Source organism: Gopherus flavomarginatus, chromosome 2 (genome assembly GCF_025201925.1).
Source record: "Gopherus flavomarginatus isolate rGopFla2 chromosome 2, rGopFla2.mat.asm, whole genome shotgun sequence".
NCBI lineage: Eukaryota > Metazoa > Chordata > Testudines > Testudinidae > Gopherus > Gopherus flavomarginatus.
The window spans coordinates 152523447-152546923 of record NC_066618.1 but is presented as its reverse complement, the minus strand read 5'-3'; the positions used below and the strand labels follow the sequence as shown (position 1 = coordinate 152546923).

The 23477-nt window shown below is 53.3% G+C and overlaps 1 protein-coding gene across 3 annotated transcripts in view; it reads right to left on the bottom strand.

The window, feature by feature from the left end:
* Positions 1-19186: 19186 nt before the first annotated feature.
* Positions 19187-23477, bottom strand: part of STARD7 (StAR related lipid transfer domain containing 7) — a 40311-nt gene continuing 36020 nt past the window's right edge. Inside the window, exons 8-9 of one of the 3 annotated variants that reach the window (XR_007772275.1) lie at positions 20887-23408; positions 19187-20093 (exon numbers count right to left, since the gene is read on the bottom strand). Coding sequence is in view for 2 of the 3 variants with exons in the window: in XM_050937517.1 (XP_050793474.1) it covers positions 23221-23408 (188 nt within the window). In the remaining variant the exon portion in view is untranslated. Of the gene's footprint in view, positions 23409-23477 lie in introns of all 3 variants that reach the window. The other 2 variants (XM_050937517.1, XM_050937518.1) reach the window with 2 other exon arrangements.

The following is a 23477-nucleotide window of genomic DNA, read 5'->3' as shown; positions in this document are numbered from 1 at the left end:
TTTTTGTGTCATCAGGGATGATTTTATGTTTTCTTGCATATCATTGATAAAAATGAGCATAGGGCCGAGAATTGAGCCCTCCAGAAACACACCTAATTCCCCGTTTACATTTTGAGAACTATCCATTAGCCAGCTTTTAATCCGCGTAGTGTATGTATCTTTCTAGCAATGGCCAGGGACTGCCTGAAGGCCAGAGGGGGTTGGTGAGCTGGGTAGGGTCAGTCACATTGGGGCAGTGTGATTACAGCAGGAGTTTGCACAGATGTGGCTGCCTGTCTGGTGTTACACTAGGACAAGGAAAGACCTATTTCCAGTGCCATGAGCCAAGCAGCCCCCTCTCCAATTCAGGGGGAGCTGAGGCTGCTGCCCTGCCCAGCGCTGTCTGACTCCTCCTCCACCAGATTCCCAGCCGGGCCAGATGGGCCCATTAGATCCTCCAACCTGGCCCTGCCTAGCAGGGCAGAGAACAACCTCCATCACCATCTCACGGCTTGTTTTGGAGCACTCGCCCCTGGGAACTTTCCACCAGCTTCCCCAAGGTGATGGGCAATTGTCACCTGCCAGGGCATTTATGTGCGCCCGCCTAGTGCCCAGCAGGGGACCTGCCGGGGACAGAGAATTCAGGCTGCGGGCGCGGTGTTCTCTGTTCCCGGCAGATGCTGGAGCTGCCTAGTTCCCAGCAGGGGAGAGAAGCTGCAGGTGCCAGTATTCTCGGTCCCTGGCAGGTGCGGGGCCGCGGCTTAAACTGGAAGAAGCCGCAGCCCCATGCCTGCTGGGGACAGAGAACTCTGGGGCTGCAGGTGCTGGTGTTCTTGGTCCCCAGAAGGCGCGGGGCCCACCTAGTGCCCAGCAGAAAAGAGAATCTGGGGCCCCGTGCCTGCTGGGGACAGAGTACTCCAGGGCTGTGGCAGCAGTAGTGAGCGACCCGGCCCCAGCTCACTCTACTCCGCCTCACCGGCTCCTGGCATCACTCGGGGGAGGGGGCGGAAGCTGGAAAAAGGTGGGATGGGGGCTTCGAGAAAGGGGTGAAAAGTGGGTGGGGAGGGGGTGGAGCAGGGGCAGGAAGAGGTGTGGCAGGGGTTGGGGGAAGGGGTGGAGTTGGGCAGGGCCTGGGCCAAAGGGGCCAGGTGTCCCAAGCCCTGCACCCCCCCAGGGACGGCCCTACTCACACCACCTACCCTTAGCAGGAGCTCCTTGAACCCACCAGCCTTTGACAGCACAAGTACAGGCCTGGCGTTGGCTGGTGAATGGCTTCCTGTCCCCGGCCCCTGGGCCTTCGCCAAGTGGTCCCTGCAGGGTCCAGACCTCTAGCCACTGGGCACTCTCAGAAACCCCGGGCTGGCTAGAAACACCCTCCCAGTTCACTCTCTTTGCTCCTTTGTGCTCCCCTCTGTGCTGCTTTCCTGCTGACTTCACATCTCTCCCTTGGCCTCTATGTGAACAGCCCACAATACTTCATTTCATTCCTGGCAGAGAGATTTGACAGAAAACCTGCTTCCACCTCTGCTGGTGACTCAGCCCTTGATACAGCCTCTCTGAACACATCTTTGATATCACACACTACACCTGCCACGGGATCCGTTCGTACATTTTGCGGCACTGTTGATGGCGGCCAGTGTGACGCAGCTCATGCACCGTTCCACAATATGCCTGCTAGAATCAGAGTGTGTCTGTCTTCCCCCTGCCAGGGCAATGAGAGGTTCTGGGTCACAGGGCGTCAGACCCTAAAGCTCCAGCTTAGCAGTACTGTCTACACACAAACAGTTACAGTCCCTACTTCCCATCTGAATGGCACAAGGGAAAGCTCCTCAAAATAGGCTATCCCTATGCAAAGTCACAAACACTGGAGCAAGATGCTGAGCCCCAGATGACACGCTCCTCTCCTGCTACCTGCCAAATGTTCTTAACAGCAGTCAGCAGATGGTGCAGAGACAGGGGCAGGGGGTGCAGCTCGGAGCAGAGAAGAAAGCCTTGGCTCTGGCCCTGCTTATTCTGGAAAGTGTTTCTGGTTTAACTGTAAAATAACTCTAATCCACTGGGTGCAGACACATCAGCAGAGATTAAACTGGTTTAAGTGCATCTACAGTAGGAGGTTTCACTAATTGAACTAAATCACGGTTTAAAGTGAATTTTAATGAAACCGGCATAGCTTTCCATTACAGACCAGGGGGAACATTTTCAGATGCAAGTCCTATTTTCAGACGTGATTTAGGTTCATGTTTGAAAATAGGACGTAGGCGCTTTCGAAAGTTTTATCTAATGTCCCGAGTTGAAGTTGGTCCCTCAATGCCATCCCACACAGGCACGACCAGCACCTTGCATTCTAACTTTCGCGCTCAAGTCCTTTGTTAGAGCTGAGAAGACAACTTAGTTTAGAAACCACAACAGCACAGAGAGGAAATGTAACCCGCCCACATCCCCTCCCCACCATTGTTTGCCTTCCTGTTTCCATTGCTCAGCAGCTGTGCCTGGAGAAGCTAAGGCTCTCAACCTTGTCATATTACTCATTTGTGCCATGACCCATCGACCTTCAGACGTAGATCACAGCAAGGTAAAGGCCACCTCTGCACTGCAAACCCCTGGGACTCTTCTGGGCCATCCACAGAGGCTGTCTACAAACATCTGCTGGGGGGAAAAGGGGAAGTGCCTGTCTCTCAAGAGGGATGCCTGATGTTCTTGTAGTCCAGTGTGTACCACCAGGGTCTGTCCATGACGAAACGATGAGCTGCAAACCGTGGGAATTGGGATCTCCCCACAGAATGGAAACAGCTGGAGTGCCCCCAAATTAGACCAAGAATTACTGGGGAAAGGACTACCATCAGTTTAGTCCAGACACAGCCACATTCTGCTTTACTGCTCTCCTGTGGGCCATGACCTGTTCTCAGACATCTGGCCCAGCAGAACACCTCCCCTTTGCAATCGGGGGGGCTGGAACAGTTTGTAGAGTGGGTGTGCTGAGAGTCATGAAACCAAACTGTAAACACTGTATGTGATGGAAACCACTTCAAGCCAGGGGGTGCGTCAGCACCCCCTGCACCTCTAGTTCCGCCCCCTCTGCTTGCAATGACACACAGCAGCAACACTGCACAAGAATAACAGTCAGCCCATGTCCCAGAACCATGGCTGGGAAGGCCCTTAGGGTGAGAAGGGGCTAGGCACACTCTGTACACCGCAGTACAGCTGGGCTTGGTTAATTTCAGCCGAGCCTCCCTTTCTTGCCAGCCTGGGTTTGAGCCGTCAGGTGAGTAAAAGGCAGAGCCGAGAGGCAGGGGGAAGGAGGCATTTGCCTGACTTGAGTGCGGCGCTGGGGGGAGCCAAAAAAGTAGATTTAAAAACAAAAATCTGCTAGCCGGACCCCTTCCCAATCCCCCCACTTCCAGGGTTTCATTTTCTGAAAACAGCTGGGCAGCTAAGCCCAGGCCAAGCCTGGGGAAGGAGTAAAGGGGAGCCGAAATCAAACTAGTTCCACCTTTGATCCTGTAGTAATGGCTTCATCCCTGGAGGCCTGGTGCCCCCACCCCACCTTCCATCCGTGCAGCTCACCTTGCTTGCTAACCTGCCTCCCCCACCCAGCCTGCTTCCTCAGACATCTTCCCCTGCATCACAGGCTGTGCTACCTACTACAGCGGCGGGGAAGAACATTTGGGTAAAAAACAAGCCCTGGCTAATGTGCTGCTCTCTCCAAAATGTGCCTGGCTTTAGCCAAGCATTTAATTAGCCTTCCCCAACTTCTTTTCCTCACCTGCATATTATCATGATCTCACACCGAAAGCCCTGGAACGCAATTCCTTCCGAGGACATGCTCAGTTGAGGGGTAATGACATTGCCTTGGTGTGCAAAAGCCTGAGGGCATGGAATGGATTTTATAACATGATTGAGCAGATTGTGAATGATGGTGTGATGATACTCGCCTGGGCACGCACACGTAGATATAATGCTCTGGAAATCTTCTTTAGTGGAATCAACTTTTCAGGGTTGGTCTGGTGACTTCCTGCTATGTGGAGTTGGCAACACTGGCCCTTGCACTGACTAGAGGAGCTGGAAAAGTTCAAGCATCATTTGCCGTCCTGGAACCCCTGCAGCAGCAAGGAAGTGTGGACCGGTCCCCAAACACCTGCAGTGGCCTCTGCCACCTGCTGGAGTATCCGTGGAACAGCTGTGACAAATGTATCAAGTAACATTTTAGGCACAGGGGACGACACAGGGCGCTTTGGTTAAATGAGGGTTCCACGACCACCACTCCCAAGAGAAGGAGGAGGGTGGTGGTGGTGGGGACTCCATTCTCAGGGGCACTGAGTCATCTATCTGCCACCCCAACTGAGACTGCTGCTTGCCAGAAGCTAAAATTCATGATGTGATAGAGAGACTGCCAAAACTCATCAAGCCCTTGGATCACTACCCTTCCCGTTTCTCCACGTGGGCACCAATGATACCACCAAGAATCACCTTGAGCAGATCACTGCAGACTACATGGCTCTGGGAAGAAGGATAAAGGAGTTTGAGACGCAAGTGGTGTTCTCATCCATCCTCCCTGTGCAGGGAAAAGGCCTGGGTAGAAATCGTTGAATTGTGGAAGTCAACGAATGGCTACGCAGTTGGTGTTGGAGAGAAGGCTTTGGATTCTTCGGCTCATGGTGTTCCAAGAAGAAGGAGTGCTAGGCAGAGACGGGCTCCACCTAACGAAGAGAGGAAAGAGCATCTTCGCAAGCAGGCTGGCTAACCTAGAGAGGACGGCTTTAAACTAGGTTCACCGGGGGAAGGAGACCAAAGCCCTGAGGTAAGTGGGGAAGTGGGATACCGGGAGGAAGCACGAGCAGGAGAGTGCAAGAGGGGAAGACTCCTGTCTCAGACTGAGAAAGTGGGACAATCAGCGAGTTATCTTAAGTGCATATACACAAATGCAAGAAGCCTGGGAAACAAGCAGGGAGAACTGGCAGTCCTGGCACAGTCAAGGAATTATGATGTGATTGGAATAACAGAGACTTGGCGGGATAACTCACATGACTGGAGCACTGTCATAGATGGATATAAACTGTTCAGGAAGGACAGGCAGGGCAGAAAAGATGAGGGAATTGCAATGTATGTAAGAGAGCAGTATGACTGCTCAGAGCTCCAGTATGAAACTGCAGAAACACCTGAGAGTCTCTGGATTAAGTTTAGAAGTGTGAGCAACAAGGGTGATGTCGTGGTGGGAGTCTGCTATAGACCACCAGACCAGGGGGATGAGGTGGACGAGGCTTTCTTCCAGCAACTAGCAGAAGTTACTAGACTGCAGGCCCTGGTTCTCATGGGAGACTTTAATCACCCTGATATCTGCTGGGAAAGCAAAACAGTGGTGCACAGACAATCCAGGAAGCTTTTGGAAAGTGTAGGGGACAATTTCCTGGTGCAAGTACTGGAGGAACCAACTAGGGGCAGAGCTCTTCTTGACCCGCTGCTCACAAACCTGGAAGAATTAGTAGGGGAAGCAAAAGTGGATGGGAACCTGGGAGCAGGGGCAGCTCTAGACATTTCGCCGCCCCAAGCAGGGCGGCATGCCACGGGGGGCGCTCTGCCGGTCGCTGGAAGAGCGGCAGGCAGCTCCGGTGGACCTCCTGCAGGCGTGCCTGCGGAGGGTCCGCTGGTCCCATGGCTTTGGTGGACCACCAGAGCCATGGAACCAGCGGACCCTCCACAGGCGTGTCTGCGGGAGGTCCACCGGAGCCACCTGCTGCCCTCCCGGCAACCGCAGAGCACCCCCTGCGGCATGCTGCCCCAAGCACACACTTGGCGTGCTAGGGCCTGGAGCCTCCCCTGCCCGGGAGGCAGTGACCATGAGACGGTCGAGTTCAGGATCCTGACACAAGGAAGAAATTTGAGCAACAGAATACGGACCCTGAACTTCAGAAAAGCAGACTTTGACTCCCTCAGGGAACTGATGGGCAGGATCCCCTGGGAGAATAACATGAGAGGGAAAGGAGTCCAGAAGAGCTGGCTGTATTTTAAAGAAGTCTTATTGAGGTTGCAGGAAAAAAAATCCCGATGTGTAGAAAGAATAGTAAATATGGCAGGCAACCAGCTTGGCTTAACACTGAAATCATTGCTGATCTTAAACGCAAAAAAGAAGCTTACAAGAAGTGGAAGATTGGACAAATGACCAGGGAGGAGTATAAAAATATTGCTCAGGCATGCAGGAGTGAAATCAGGAAGGCCAAATCACACTTGGAGTTGCAGCTAGCAAGAGATGTTAAGAATACAAGAAGGCTTTCTTCAGGTATGTTAGCAACAAGGAAGGCAAGGAAAGCGTGGGCTCCTTACTGAAAGAGGGAGGCAACCGAGTGACAGAGGATGTGGAAAAAGCTAATGTACTCAATGCTTTTTTTGCCTCTGTCTTCACAAACAAGGTCAGCTCCTAGACTGCTGCACTCGGCAGCACAGTATGGGAGGAAGGTGACCAGCCCTCTGGGGAGAAGGAAGTGGTTCGGGACTATTTAGAAAAGCTGGACGAGCACAAGTCCATGGGGCTGGATACGCTGCATCCGAGGGTGCTAAAGGAGTTGGCGGATGTGATTACAGAGCCATTGGCCATTATCTTTGAAAACTCATGGCGATCGGGGGAGGTCCTGGATGACTGGAAAAAAGCTAATGTAATGCCCATCTTTAAAAAAGGGAAGGAGGAGTATCCGGGGAACTACAGGCCAGTCAGCCTTTCCTCAGTCCCTGAAAAATCATGGAGCAGGTCCTCAAGGAATCAGTTCTGAAGCACTCGGAGAGGAAAGAGATCAGGAACAGTCAGCATGGATTCACCAAGGGCAAGTCATGCCTGACTAACCTAATTGCCTTCTATGAGGAGATAACTGGCTCTGTGGATGAGGGGAAAGCAGTGGATGTGTTACTCCTTGACTTTAGCAAAGCTTTTGATATGGTCTCCCACAGTATTCTTGCCAGCAAGTTAAAGAAGTATGGGTGGGATGATTGGACTATAAGGTGGATAGAAAGCTGGCTAGATCATCGGGCTCAACGGGTAGTGATCAATGGCTCCATGTCTAGTTGGCAGCTGGTTTGAAGTGGAGTGCCCCAAGGGTCAGTCCTGGCACCGGTTTTGTTCAATATCTTCATTAATGATCTGGAGAATGGCATGGACTGCACTCTCAGCAAGTTGGCAGATGACACTAAACTGGGAGGAGTGGTAGATACACTGGAGAGTAAGAATAGGATACAGAGGGACCTAGACAAATTAGAGGATTGGGCCAAAAGAAACCTTAGGACAGAAGAATCCCGTTTACTCTTACAGACTAGGGACCGAATGGCTAGGCAGCAGTTCTGCAGAAAAGGATCTAGAGGTTACAGTGGATGAGAAGCTGGATATGCGTCAACAGTGTGCCCTTGTTGCCAAGAAGGCTAACGGCATTTTGGGCTGTGTAAGAAGGGGCATTGCCAGCAGATAGAGGGACGTGATCATTCCCCTTTATTCAATATTTGTGAGGCCTCAGCTGGAGTACTGTGTCCAGTTTTGGGCCCCACACTACAGGAAGGTTGTGGAAAATTGGAAAGAGTCCAGTGGAGGGCAACAAAAATGATTAGGGGGCTGGAGCACATGACTTATGAGGAGAGGATAAGGGAACTGGGATTGTTTAGTCTGCAGAAGAGAAGAATGAGGGGGGATTTTATAGCTGCTTTCAACTACCTGAAAGGGGGTTCCAAAGAGGATGGATAAGACGGTTACTCACCTTTGTAACTGTTGTTCTTCGAGATGTGTTGCTCACATCCATTCCAGTTAGGTGTGTGCGCCGCGCGTGCACGCTCGTCGGAAACTTTTTACCCTAGCAACTCTAGTGGGCTGGCAGGTCGCCCCCTAGAGTGGCGCCGCCATGGCGCTCGATATATACCCCTGCCGGCCCACCCGCTCCTCAGTTCCTTCTTGCCGGCTACTCCGACAGTGGGGAAGGAGGGCGGGTGTGGAATGGATGTGAGCAACACATCTCGAAGAACAACAGTTACAAAGGTGAGTAACCGTCTTTTCTTCTTCGAGTGATTGCTCACATCCATTCCAGTTAGGTGAATCCCAAGCCATACCTAGGCGGTGGGGTCGGAATGAGAAGTCGAGGCATGGAGCACTGCAGATCCGAAGGCCGCATCCTCTCTTGACTGCTGGACCAGGGCATAGTGGGAAGCAAAGGTGTGGACCGATGACCAGGTCGCTGCCCGACAGATTTCCTGGATGGGCACACGGGCGAGGAAAGCCAGCGACGACGCCTGCGCCCTGGTAGAATGCGCAGTCACACGGCCCGTAGGAACGTGGGCCAGCTCATAGCAGGTCCTGATACAGGAAGTTACCCATGAGGATAACCTCTGCGAAGAAATGGGAAGCCCCTTCATGCGGTCCGCTACTGCCATGAAAAGCTGGGGGGATTTGCGGAACAGTTTGGTTCTCTCCACATAGAACGCGAGAGCCCTACGGACATGAAGCGAGTGGAGCTGTTGCTCCCTGCCTGAAGAGTGAGGTTTCGGGAAAAAAACCGGGAGAAATATCTCTTGGTTGACGTGGAAGGCTGAGACCACCTTGGGGAGAAAGGCAGGGTGTGGCCTCAGCTGCACCTTATCTTTATGGAAGACTGTATACGGGGGGTCTACTGTGAGAGCCCAGAGTTCCGACACCCATCTAGCTGAGGTGATAGCTACTAGAAAGGCAGTCTTCCAAGAGAGATAGAGTAGGGAGCAAGTAGCTAACGGCTCGAAGGGGGGCCCCATGAGCCGAGACAACACCAGGTTAAGATACCAGGTCGGGGCAGGGAGTCGGACGTTAGGGTACAAACGTTCCAGCCCCTTCAGGAATCTAGTCACCGTCGGGTGAGAAAAAAACGGAGCGGCCATCCCCACCCGGGTGAAAGGTGGAGATAGCCGCCAGGTGGACCCGCAAGGACGATATCGCCAGGCCCTGTTGTTTGAGGGACCAAATATAGTCTAAAATATTGGCCACCGAAACTTCCATCGGGCGGAGACCTTTCTCCACGCACCAACAGGAGAAACGCTTCCACTTGGCCGAGTATGTCGCTCTAGTGGAAGGCTTCCTGCTGCCCAAGAGTACCTCCCGTACCGGGGTGGAGCAGCGCAACTCAGAACTGGTCAGCCATGCAGGAGCCACGCTGCTAGGTGCAGCGACTGGAGGTCCGGGTGACAGAGAGTTCCGTGTTCCTGGGTGATCAGGTCCGGGTGAAGGGGCAGGGGAACTGGGTCGGCTATGGCCAGGTCCAGCAACATGGGGTACCAATGCTGTCTGGGCCACGCCGGGGCTACCATGATCACGCGGGCCCTGTCCCTGCGCACCTTCAGAAGGACCCTGTGGACCAGCGGGAACGGGGGGAACGCGTAGAACAAGTGGGTCGTCCACGGAATAAGGAAGGCATCCGCTATAGACCCGGGTTCCCTGCCCTGAAAAGAGCAGAACGCCTGGCATTTCCTGTTCCCCCCGGACGCGAAGAGGTCCACACGGGGACAACCCCACCTCTGGAAGATCGAGAGGGCGACGTCTGGGCGAAGGGACCACTCGTGTGAGAGGAAGGATCTGCTCAGGCGGTCCGCCAGCGTGTTCCGTACTCCGGGGAGGAAGGAAGCCATGAGGTGAATGGAGTGGGCTACACAAAAGTCCCAGAGTTGCATCGCCTCGTGACATAGGGGAGAGGATCTGGTGCCGCCCTGCTTGTTGATATAGAACATGGTCGTCGTGTTGTCGGTAAACACCGCGACACAACGACCCCGAAGCTGGTGACAGAACGTTTGACAAGCAAGGCGGACCGCTCTCAACTCCCGCATGTTGATGTCCAGCTTCACCTCCTGTGGGGACCACAGGCCCTGTGTTCTCAGGGATCCCAGGTGGGCCCCCCAGCCGAGATCTGAGGCATCCGTCGTTAGGGACACCGAGGGCTGGGGTGGGCAGAATGGGAGCCCCGCACACACTACAGACTGGTCTAGCCACCAGCTGAGAGAATCCAACACCCCCTGGGGGATTGTGATCAGCATGTCTAGTGGTTGCCTTGCCGGCCGGTAATGTGCGATGAGCCACGACTAGAGGGGCCTCATGCGGAGCCGAGCGTAACCGGTCACAAATGTGCATGCTGCCATGTGGCCTAACAGGGTTAGACATGTCCGTATTGATGTTAAGGGGGCTGCCCGCAATCGCTGAACGATCGCCGACAACGCCTGGAACCTTGGCAACGGCAGAAGGGCCCTGGCCACGGTGGAGTCCAGGACGGCCCCAATGAACTCCACCCTCTGCGCGGGGAGCAGGGTGGACTTGTCCACGTTGATCATGAGGCCCAAGGTAGCAAACAGGCCGGTGATCCTGCGGACGTGGCTGCAAACCTGTAGCTCCGACGTGCCCCGAATTAGCCAATCGTCTAGGTAAGGGAACACGTGGATACGACTGCGCCGAAGATGTGCCACAACGACGGCCATGCATTTTGTGAATACCCTCGGAGCCGTAGAAAGGCCAAATGGGAGGACTGCAAATTGGTAGTGAAGGCGGCCCACCACGAATCGAAGGAAACGTCTGTGGTGTGGCCATATGGCAATGTGAAAATAAGCGTCCTGCATGTCGAGGGCGGCATACCAGTCTCCCGGATCCAGGGATGGGATAATGGTCCCCAGGGATACCATGCGGAACTTCAACTTCACTAGGTACTTGTTGAGCTCTCGCAGGTCGAGGATAGGCCTGAGGCCTCCCTTGGCCTTGGGGATCAGAAAGTAGCGGGAATAAAACCCCTTGCCTTTCTCGTTTTCCGGAACCGCCTCTATAGCTCCTTTGTTGAGGAGCGTCTGTACCTCCTGCCGAAGGAATTGCTCGTGAGAGGGGTCCCTGAAGAGGGACGAGGAAGGGGGGTGGGAGGGAAGAAATGATACAAACTGCAGGCGGTATCCCGTCTGCACTGTGCGTAAGACCCAGCGGTCCGATGTTATTTGGGTCCACGCCGGGAGGAAAAACGAAAGGCGGTTGGAAAACGGGGGGGAAGGATCCGTGGGGGAAACTGTTATTGCGCCCTCGGGCGCACCTTCCAAACGAAGGCTTGGGCCCAGGCGGGGGCTTGGAGGAGCTTTGATTCTGACCCCCTTGGTTCCCCGACTGTCTGCGCCTTCCATTCCTGCCGCGGCGCCTATTAAGGTCCTGCCGCTGGCGGAACTGGGGGTATGGCCTACGCTGCTGTTGCTGCTGCGGCCGGAAGGGTCTGCGCTGCGTTCCCGGCGTGTGCATCCCGAGGGAGCGCATAATGACCCGATTGTCTTTAAGACTTTTCAGTCTGGAGTCTGGAGTCTGTCTTTTCTGAAAACAGGCCCTGGCCTTCGAGCGGGAGGTCCTGGATGGTGTATTGGAGCTCCGGTGGAAGGCCAGAAACCTGAAGCCAGGAGATGCGGCGCATCATTACCCCCGAGGCGAGGGTACGGGCAGCCGAGTCTGCAGCGTCCAAAGAGGCCTGTAACGAGGTTCGTGCAACCTTCTTGCCCTCGTCAAGAATCGCCGCGAATTCTTGACGAGCCTCTTGTGGCAGCAGCTCTTTAAACTTGTCCGCTGCCACCCATGAGTTAAAAGCATAGCGGCTAAGAAGGGCTTGCTGATTTGAAACCCTGAGCTGAAGGGCCCCAGCCGAATAGACCTTGCGGCCGAGGAGGTCCATACGCCTGGCCTCCTTGGATTTGGGGGCTGGGGCTTCCTGTCCGTGGCGCTCCCTCTCGTTCACCGACTGCACCACCAGGGAACACGGTGTCGGGTGAACGTGGAGGTACTCATAGCCCTTGGAGGGGGCCATGTACTTCCTTTCGACGCCCCTCGCCGTGGGGGGGATGGAGGCCGGTGACTGCCAGATTGTATTGGCATTGGCCTGGATCGTCCTAATGAAGGGTAGGGCGACCCTGGTGGGAGCATCGGATGAGAGGATGCTGACAACGGGGTCCTCGATCTCAGAGACCTCCTCGGCTTGCAGGCTCAGATTCTGTGCTACTCGCCTAAGGAGGTCTTGGTGTGCCCTGAGATCTAGCGGAGGAGGGCTATTGGAGGAAGTGCCCGCCACCGCTTCGTCGGGAGAGGAGGATGAGGAGACCCCTGGCAAGAAAGTGTCCAGTAGGGGGTCCCCCTCAGCCCTCGCCTCTGTCTCAGGAGCAAGACCAGGGTCTTGCTGCTTCGATCCTTCCTCTCCATCAGGGGAGGGAGGGGGGCGAGACAACGACGCCTCTGGCACCCTGTGCTCCGCCGTTGCAGGCCTAGCAGGAAGCTGTTGGGGGCCCTGGGCTTGATGGTACGCCCAGGGTGTCCAAAACCCCCACTGCTGCGGACCCTGGTCCTGTTGCAGAGGGTCCTGGAATAATGCCGCTTGTCTGTCGGTGCCCAGCGCATATACGCTGTCCGCTTGAGATGACACCAACGGCTGTCTGGAAGGTCATGGCGGGGCCGACCGCGGCTGATAAGAGTCTCCGCGGTCCGGCACCGAAGATCTTCTCGGTGCCGGGGATCGGTACCGGGAGTCATACCGGCGCCGGGATCGGGACCGAGTTCTGTCTCGGTGCCGGGATCTGGACCGGTACCGGCCGCTGCTTCGGTGCCGGGATCGGGACCGGGACCTGCCACCGACGCGGTGCCGGGAGGTCGACCGGGACCGGGACCTGCCACCAGCTCGGTGCCGGGAGGTCGACCGGCGCGCTGAATGACGGCGAGACTGGCTCCTAGAGTCACGGTGCCGGTATCGACGGCTGGAGTCAGACCGTGACCGTCCGGAGGTTGACCGGCGCCACGAGTGCGACCGGTACCGCCGAGGGGAGCGGTGCCGGGACTGCGAGCGGCGGCGGGATCTCGAGCGACCGTGGCGTCGGGACCTCGATCGCGAGCGTGAGTCCCGAGACGGCGCCGTCATCATGGGCTTGCCCCTAGATGCTATCCGCACCGGAGGTACCGGGGGTGGCAGCTGAGTTGCCTCAGTCAGGGCAATAAGGTCCCGTGCCGAGGCGAAAGTCTCCGGAGTGGATGGGACCAATAGCTCAACCCCAGATCTTATGGGGGAGCTCGGCGGTACCGGACTCGACGGACCCACCGGGCCCGGAGTCGACGGTGCCGGTAGCGCCGCGGCAGATGTCGATGCCGGGCGCTCCATTCGAGTCTGCCTGGCTGGAGTTGCAGACGTTGATGGTCTCGTTTCTGCACCCGGTGCCGGGGAAGGTCGGTGCCGGGGAGTCTTTCCGGTGCTGGTGCGATCCGGTGCCGGCGTAGAGATCACGGCCTGCGAAGCTGCTGGGTCAAGTGCCGCTTCCATTAGGAGAGTCCTGAGTCTCTGGTCTCTCTCCTTCTTTGTTCTGGGCTTAAAAGCCTTGCAAATGCGGCACTTGTCCGACCTGTGCGATTCCCCCAGGCACTTTAGACACGCGTCGTGAGGGTCGCTGGTTGGCATAGGCTTTTTACAGGCCGCACATTGCTTAAAGCCCGGCGAACCAGGCATGAGCCCGGTGCCGGGTGCCGGGAAGGGCTACAGCCCAGACCGGCGAACAACTATATACAAAATTATTTACACTACAAACTAATTAACTAACTATACTTAACAACTAACTAACAACGGTAGTAACAACGGTAGTAACAAGGAGAGCTAGGGACGTGGAGAACAGCAATGCCGCGCTCCACAGTTCCAACGACCGACACGGCGGTAAGAAGGAACTGAGGAGCGGCTGGGCCGGCAGGGGTATATATCGAGCGCCATGGCGGCGCCACTCTAGGGGGCGACCTGCCGGCCCACTGGAGTTGCTAGGGTAAAAAGTTTCCGATAAGCGTGCAAGCGCGGCGCGCACCTAACTGGAATGGATGTGAGCAATCACTCGAAGAAGAACTAGACTGTTCTCAGTGGTGGCAGATGACAAGGCAGATGACAGTGGTGGAGAACAAGGAGTAATGGTCTCAAGTTGCAATGGGAGAGGTTTAGGTTGGATATTAGGAAAAACTTTTTAACTAGGAGGGTGGTGAAGCACTGGAATGGGTTACCTAGGGAGGTGGTGGAATCTCCTTCCTTAGGGCTTGGCTACACTGGAGAGTTGCAGCGCTGGTGAGGAGGTTACAGCGCTGCAACTCAGGATGTGGCCACACTTGCAAAGCACAGCCAGCGTTGCAACTCCCTGGCTGCAGCGCTGGCTGTACACCCAGTCGTGCCTCGGGTGTAGCGATTCCAGCGCTGGTGATGCAGCGCTGGTCAGCAAGTGTGGACACCACCAGCGCTTTTACTGGCCTCCGGGGTATAAGGACGTATCCCAGAATTCCTGTCCACAACAAACCGGAAGAAAGGGGGAGCTCGGAGTTCAGCCAAACTGCTTATTTAAAAAACAAACACAGCTCCTGTTTGCTGAGCGAGCGGAGGCAGGCAGGGAATTACTTTGGAATGTTCACAGCTGTTTGCTTGAAGAGAGAAACGCACGCTCACACGGCAGAGGGGGAGGGGGAAGTCCGTGTTGAGCAGATGCTTATCTGGTCTGACGGCTATTTAGGAGTGCATAATTTGCATTTAGTGAATAAGAGAGGGGTAGGGGAAGGAGTCAGAACTTTTAAAATGATTGAAGGTAGGCACTGTGTGTCTTCCAGTCCTTAGAACTTGCAAGGCAGGGAGCTGAGAACAGTGTCAACTCCAAAAATCCACTCTCTCTGTCTCCTCCACGCTCCCTGTCACATTCCACCCCACCCCCCTCTTTTGAAAAGCACGTTGCAGCCACTTGAATGCTGGGATAGCTGCCCACAATGCACCACTCTCAACAGCACTGCAAATGCTGCAAATGTGGCCACACTGCAGCGCTGGTAGCTGTCAGTGTGGCCACACTGCAGCGCTGGCCCTACACAGCTGTACGAACACAGCTGTAACTACCAGTGCTGCAGAACTGTAAGTGTAGCCATGGCCTTAGAGGTTTTTAAGGTCAGGCTTGACAAAGCCCTGGCTGGGATGATTTAGTTGGGATTGGTCCTGCTTTGAGCAGGGGGTTGGACTAGATACCTCCTGAGGTCCCTTCCAACCTTGATATTCTATGAGTCTTTGAAATAGCCAGAGATGTTCGCTACTCCATGGTGGGGACTTAGACATGGGCTGGGAGCTCTATCACCGCCTCCTTCTCCTACATCACTGGCCCTAGCACTAAAGAAAAATCTCCCTTAGCAGTATGGAGACTGTGATCCACTCAGCCGTTTTGATTCTATTCAGCAGAGGGCAGTGTAACAGAGCGATGGGAGCAAAGCCGGATGTTTTTATGCCATCCTGTCCTGGGCAGATATTCCATTATACACAACATCACCATTCTCACAGCCCTGGCCATGCCGCTAACAGGGGGTTGACTAGCCTAGCCCTGGCCATGACAGAGCCCCATGCGCTGAGGCCAGGCCGGAATTTGAAAGGGATAGAGAAGAGCCGGGGACAAAGTCCTTTGTCCCAACCACATGCAGAGACCTACGTGGCAGAGCACCACCTGCGGGCACCCAGCAGCACTGCTGCTCTCTATTGTCTTCCTCGCTTTTGCCACCTGACGGTAACGTGTACGTTGCAGTAGTGGGAGGAGCCTCGCACTTGTTGCTTCCCTTATAAAAGTTTTATTAGAAATTAATTTGGAGCTAGCTTTGTGGGAAGCCCCTGAGCCAGAGTATGCGAGGTCTGCCTTTTAATGTCACCCACTCTGCGCACACACTCCCACCATGCAGTGTACCCAGTCCTTTCCCTAGCGAGCTCCCATACTTAGCAGCTCCGCTGAGGTGGCTCAGCTTTTCTGCTCAAAGGAATTCTGTGGAACAAGGCACTTTGTGTTTCAGGTTGGTAGCATCCCAGGTAGCCTGAAGGCAGCAGCATAGCCCTTAGGGCACAGATCTCTCTCAGAGAAGAGCTTTTGGCTTTTCAGAAAAGGACAAAATGGGGACTGCAGGCTATGGGCTGGGAGTGCAGGGGTGGGGTAGGGCCAGGGATGAGGGGGTTGAGGTGCAGGAAGGGTTTTTAGGTTGGGGGTGGGGGCTCAGGGATTGGGGCACAGGGTTGGGGTGCAGACTTACCTCTGGCGCCTCAGTCAGCAGCACAGCCAGGGTGCAGAGGCAGGCTTCACGCCTGTCCTGGATCGCAGCCTGCGCTGCGCCCCAGAAGCACCCAGCAGCGGGTCCCGCTCCTGGCTGCTTCCAGGACCCTGAACTGCATTACACTAGATTTGGTACATCTTTGCTCTAAGGGCACGCTATAACCATATACATGTATTTAAGCTAGAGCCTAATATTTTCTGGTTCTTAGTAACTGTACATTTCTAGTATGTTAGAGAATAGGGAATGAGCTATGGCTTGTTTACTCGCTTACTTGGCTGGGCTGTGCTCTACCCTTCAGTTCTCACTGCGACCCTAATGACTGCCTAGCTGGGTTCCAGTTGATTAATAAACCCAGTTCTGACAATGCCTTAACTTTTTGCTCATGATTTGTGCCAAGCTGCCGGTAAAATTTATTTTTATTAAACAAAATCTTCAGTGTGTTTCCATGAGCAGGAAAGTCAGTTTCTGTGGTAGGTGGAGTCATAAATATCCGTAATTTGAGCCAATCTGAGCTGAAGTAGGAAGCAGCTCTAAAATAGGTGTATGTGCTCAGTGAACCATCCTGAGGAGATACATGATGGTGTATCCTGGAGGCAGAGGCTGGGTCCCAAGGCCTGTGATAACTTTGCCAGCCTCTTGTGCCCACTAGCACAGCCTCTGTGTTCGCCCCAGGATCCAGCCCTTAATACAGAATATGACCTATTGTGCGATAGTTATAAAGCTCGACCTTAAAAATTAGATGCTTTCCCTGATTCTTTCGTTATACAGAAAAGCAGCCTTTAACACAACGTTTTTGATAGAGGCTCATGGAGTCAGCATATTTATTATTTGAATGTTTTAAGAGATTATAATAAGATTTGGGCCGTAACCTATTTTGTATTAAATTCAAAATTCATTTTGAACAGGTTTATTTTTAGAAATTTATAACAAATAAAAAAAAATCAACCATTTTAATTCATGCTGCCCAGTGGTTTGGGGGCAGCAAACCCCGTGGGTTCCAAAGAGAGAACTTCCCCAGGACAGCTGTCAAGCGACTCTGCAGTTTTGAAGGATGGGTGCTGGTTTGCTAGCAGAATGTTTATTACCTGAATGGCCGAAATGATAAAAGATCACAGACAAAACACCATCCAGGAAATATATGTGGCCAGTAAGCCTATGGGTTCCCCTAGGACGTCCGTCAACCCACCAAGTTGCATTCCCTTCCCTAGGGAAAGATGTGCCAGACATGGCAGTTCCCTGCCCTAGCTCTGTGAGATATAACAGTAAATGTATGTATCACTGGGGGCTGGGATTGTAATTCCTGTGGATTCCCTCCCCCAGAGCTCCAGGAACTAAGAAGGGAGTGGAGGGTATCACAGTGTGATCCACAGGGTCAGTGCTACACACTGAGTGTTGGAACAGGCTCTAAGCAGAACACTTGAGTGTGCCAAACCCCCAACACGTCTCGCTCTTCCTCCAGGGTAAACCACGAGGCTGCACTGCCTGCTTGAACTGGACCTTCAGCCCTCCTGCTTCACAGCCTGAGCTCCAGTCAGTTGAGTCTGGCTGAGACAGACCCTGGTGGAGACTTGTCCACTCCTCAGGGACTAATGCACCTCACCCAGCATTTGCAGACACACTCACATAGCATTGTCAGAACTGGGTTTATTAATCAACTGGAACCCAGCCTAGGCAGCCCTTAGGATAGCCCCGAGAACTGAAGGGTCAAGCACAGCCTAGCCTGGTCAGCCCACAGCCCAGCCAAGTAGTGAACCACAACGTTCAAGCTCTGTGCATCTCTCAGTCTGAGCTCCTTGGTCAGACTCCAGCTGAGAGCCTGGATTCCTTCCAGCAGCCTGCTCTTATCCCCCACCTCCCATCTCATATAAGTAGGGGCATTGCCACCAGATCAAGGAACGTGATCATTCCCCGCTATCTGGCATTGGTGAGGCCTCATCTGGAGTACTGTGTCCAGTTTTGGGCCCAACACTACAAGAAGGATGTGGAAAAATTGGAGCAGAGGGCAACAAAAATGATTAGGGGACTGGAGCACATAACTTACGAGGAAAGGCTGAGGAACCTGGGATATTTAGTCTGCAGAAGAGAAGAATGAGGGGGGATTTGATAGCAGCCTTCAACTACCTGAAAGGGGGTTCTAAAGACAATGGATCTAGACTGTTCTCAGTGGTAGCAGATGACAGAACAAGGAGTAATGGTCTCAAATTGCAGTGGGGGAGGTTTAGGATGGAGATTAGGAAACACTATTTCACTAGGAGAGTGGTGAAGCACTAGAATAGGTTCCCTAGGGAGGTGGTGGAATCTCCTTCTTTAGAGTTTTTTAAGGTCAGGCTTGACAAAGCCCTGGCTGGGATGATTTAGTTGGTGTTGGTCCTGCTTTGAGCAGGGGGTTGGACTAGATACCTCCTAAGGTCCCTGCCATTCTATGATCCTTTGTTCTCCAGCAAAGGAATGGGGCTCAGCCTCCCTCCTGAGAGGTAGTGAAAATCCCTCTGCCTCTGGCTCCTTGTTTGCAAGGCATCAGGGCCCTGCTGATTCACTTTGCCATTGCCATCATCAATTCTCCACTAAGAGGGGGTCTGGCTCAGCCAGTCTTTTTCCAATGACCCATTTAGGGCATATCTACACCACAATCTTAAATTGACCCGTTAGGTCGATTTACAGGCTCTGTCAATGCTGCTTCCACCAACTGAAGAGGAACAGCGTGTGTGGGTGGCTGAAAGCCAGGTCTCTCCGCTCTGTGTAGCTTCTCAGTGGGAGTCCAGCTGCACCCCCTCAAACTCCCTGCTCCCAGCCAGGAGCAGGTGGGCAGATGCCCAGGGCTTCTTGCATCTGATGGAGAGCAGGGACCAAAGTGCCTAGGGGCCACCTGGAGTCCCAGGGGGGAGTGTGGAGCCATAACCCTGGGGGCAGCAGGGCTCCCAGCAGAGAGCCCAGGTGAGAACCCAAGCTGGGATACTAGGTGGTAGGCCTGCTTGGAGTAGAGACCAAGCAGCAGCATGAGCCAGGCTTTCAGGTAACGTAAGAAATGCCATCTACACAGCCACTACCTGGCCCTAACTCCACCTCCATGACACGCATAAGGCTTACGCGGGTATAGCAAGGCACTTACATTGGCAGGACAAGGCTGTAGTGTAGACAGTGATATAATTTAGTCAACATAAGCTGTTTTATGCCTCTGAGCTTGCACTGAAAGTAGAGTCCTTGTCCACGCATTCAGTAACACTACCACATACAGGCAAAACTGAAGCACACACAGGCTTAATACAAATTACAAAAATTCCCATTGTGTCATAGGGTGGGGGGGGGTGCAAAATTTGTGATTAGGCCTATTAACACATGTTGCAACACCTCCAAAGAGGTACTACCTCATGGGGAGGGTTGTATGTACTGATTACACTGGCAAAAACTCAATCTTAGGATTTAAAACGATACTCAAAAAAACCTCTACACATGCACAGGGAACAAAATCCTGCTAATACAACTTCATTTGCTGCTGCCTTTGTCTAATATTAACAATTATAAACAGAGCAGTGCAATGAGTATTTGGTACGATCTTTACAGCATTAGAGGGGTCAAGCACAGAAACTTCACTTCTGTTCACACTACTGGTTCTCTTCACTGAAAAGGAAGCAGCACAGGTATGTGAAATCATTCTTGGGATTGAAGGTCTTGTGAATTTCTTCTGGAGTTTTCCCCAAGGAAGACTCAGGATAGGGCAGGCCTATTACTCAATGAGGGAGGGAAAAACAGCAGAAAATGTAGAAATGGCAGAGGTGCTTAATGACTTCCTTTCAGTTTTCACCAAGAAGGTTGGTGGTGACTGGACATCTAATATAGTGAAAGTCAGGTAGGATCAAATAGAGAAAGAACATGTTACAAGTTACTTGGACAAATTAGATGTCTTCAAGTCACCAGGGCCTGATGAAATGCATCCTAGAATACTCAAGGGGCTGACTGAGAAGATATCTGATCCACTAGCCATTATCTTTGAAAAGTCATGGAATATGGGAGAGATTTCTGAAGACTGGCACTAGATTTGCCCTCTTCCAATCTATAAAAAGGGAAATAAGGACAATCCTGATGAAATGCATCCTAGAACACTCAGCTTAACTTCTGTACCTGGAAAGATAATGGAGCAATTAAATCAATCTGCAAATGCCTAGACATTAATAAAAGGTAGCTACAGCCAGCATGGATTTGTCAAAAACAAATTGTGTCAAACCAACCTGATGGCTTTCTTTGACAGAGTAGCAAGCCTAGCGGATTTTGGGGGATGGGGGGGGGGGGGGGGGAGAAAAAAAAAGCAGTAGATGAGGTATATCTTGACTAACTTTTAATATTGTCTTGCATGACCTTCTCATAAACATACCAGGAAAATGCAACCTAGATGGAGCTACTATAAGATGGGTGCAAAACTGTTGGAAAACCGTTCCCAGAGAGCAGTTATCAGTGGTTCGCAGTCATGCTGGAAGGGCATAACGAGTGGGGTCCCGCAGGGATTGGTTCTGGGTCCAATTCTGTTTGATTTCTTCATCAGATTTAGATAATGGCATACAGTACATTTCTAAAGTCGGCAGATGATACCAAGCTGAGTGGGGTTGGAAGTGCTTTGGAGGACAGGATTAAAATTCAAAATGATCTGGACAAACTGGAGAAATGGCCATCTGGCTTTCTGTGCAATGTAGGCAGGGAACTGTGCTGGCAGGGAGGGGAAAAGCCCACTCAGGAGAGAGGGGTAGGCAGGTCTCTGCCCAAGAAGGGACAGCTGGGACCCTAGAGTGGGTATCCTTCCAGATCATGGAGAGGGAATACAGGTGCAGTTGCCCTGAACTGACACCACTCACCTGGCATGCAAGAACATGTGCCATCCACGTACAAGGCTGTATCTAGATCTCCTGGCAAGCAGGGTGCTTCACAGTGCATCAATTGCTGTTGTTCCTTAGAAGACACATTCCCCCTCCTCAGCTGGACCCTGCATATCTTTGAGACGCAGCTGGCCAGAGGCAATTAACTCCTTCCAGCTGCCCTCAGAGGCACGGTGAGAGTTCTGCTTTGCCAACCCCACTGCCAGCTCCACACTCCCTCTCTGAGCCTAAGGATGCTGCAACTCCACTCGTGTTTTACCAGTATAAGTTTATTCACACATCCGCTTTCATAAAAATGCCAGGTTTGAGTGAACCTGTAACAAATCCAGAATGACTATGTTAATGGACCTCAATGGCCACAAACAGGAACCGAGGAGCCAGGAGGCCTCCAACACACAGCACCCCTCAATTGCACTTGGATGAGGGTTCAGCCCCCTCCCACTCACTCACTGTACCACACGGAAGCCAGGCCCTTGACGGAAAGGGGAGGTGGCAAGAGTTGCTTTCTGGCACCACAGCAGGATCTGTTCGTGGGAGCCCACCTGGCTCATGCTGTCTGTCCTACATGGGACTTCAAACCGCATGCTATAAGGGAGTGGGATGGGAGGTACCTGACCACTGAGGGCTATCATCACAGAATTCTGTTTCCTCTGGGACCAGGTATATCCCGAATGGGAGGTGGCAGAAAGCTCTGGCCCTAACCCCCCAACTCCCTGCACTGAGAAGGGAGCCCCACTATGCAAGTGCCATGAACAGCAGCTCCCTATAGCATGGGAGAATTCATGGAGTCCTTCCCTGTGATGGTGCAGTTAGGTCTGTTAAAGCATGAGGCTTCAGCCCCCTGGAAGAGCATTTAGACTGTGTGCGCTCCCCACCCCGCCACAGGGTGAGGACTGGACACGGGGAGAAGCCCCTCTCCCAAACTCTGCTTATCACGAGGAGAACCAGGCTGGAACACACTGGCTAGTACATTCTGGGTAACAGGAAAAACACAGGACAGGGAGCACTCTTGGTTTCTCCTCTAAATCCAAACCGGGACTACACTGCAGAACGGGAACCTTTGGGGTAAACACATGCAATTAGCCTGACCCAATATGCAGTTCGGCCATTGCTACAAGAGCTTATTCATTGATTAAGGTTTAACCACTTTCCTAGATTGCTCCAGACCCCTCCCTACCAAAGCAAGAGCTGCAAGCGACCCTCATCCTGGCTGCATCTAGACAGCTTCCCCTTACTGGTACGCCTGGGAGATACCCAGCTTCCCTTGTGTTGGGAGAAGAGGTAGGAGCTATAATTGCAGGAGTGTCTTGATCCAACAAGAGAGGTGCAGCTAACTCAGCACAAGAGGCAGCTGCTGGCAGTTCTCTGTTCCCTTGTTAGTTATGGTAGTCAGGGCATTCACAGCAGCAGGAGCTGGGCCCTCTCAGTGAAAAATCAAAATAAAAAGCCACAGAGGTAAGAAGGCAGCTGAACCAGGCCTCCTAATCCACGCTCCCTGCCCAAGCGACACCAAGTCCCTGTCCCACGCCAGGCCGCAGAGCTACAGGTAGTAATGCAGCCAAGCGTCCTTCATTCTTCCCACCAGGGAACCACAGGCAAAAATATGGTGACAGGTGCAGTGGTGCTGATTCCCGGGGAGCCATCATCCTGTTCCAGTGGGCAGCACTGAGCAAGGCCACAACCCCTGCCAGACACAGCTCTCCACTTCCAGCTGAGGCCAGGACAGCTCCAGGGGAAAGGCGCTTGGCCAGCAGAGGAACACTCCCCTCACATGGCAGAGGAGCAAAGCAGTACACACACACTGTCACTGAACACAGATCCCATCCCCCTACCCATACCCACGTTAACCCGTTTGGGGCTGGCTGCAGACGAACACACCAATCTTGTGGTTAAAGTTCTTTACACATCGCCCCTGACACTGCAGAGCTGAACTGCCCTGGAGCTTCAGGAGCCAGTGGCATCTGTGCCTAACACTAGCTCAAAGGGGAGGGGGAAGGAAGAGGAGATGTTGTCCGCACAGGTTTTCTTCTAGGGCATCCCCTTATCAGGGACAAAACACCAGCACAAAGAGGATATTACACAATGTTGTTTCAATGGCCAAGCTTCGCTCGGAACAAGGCTCAAAACAAACAGGGGAGAGACTCCTCTCCCCACATGCAGCAGAAGACAGAGGCGAGGAGGGGTCTGAAGTCAAAAGGAGAACAGCTGAACTAAGGTCCAGTAGCTACACTGACGCCACAGCTCCCCATCGGCCCTGCTCCGTGGATCCAGGAGCAGAGACTAGGGTGCTGACGCAGGAAGCACAGCCAGCTCTTAGGCGTACTCAAGCTGTGCAGGGCTGTGGGTGTCTTCATTCTTGCGCTCTGCACCGGGCATGCTTGCCTTTGCCTCGCTGCCGCTGTTCTCAATGGGTTTGGCAGAGATGTAGTCTTGCACTTCGATCTCCATCCTCTTCGCTTTCAGAGCCGCTGTGTGCAGCTTCTCCAGGAAGTCTGGCATGCCTGGCAGGAAAGGTAGTGACAGTGAGTACCAAGGAAGTGCAGGGAGGGGACAACTGGACTGCCCCAGGA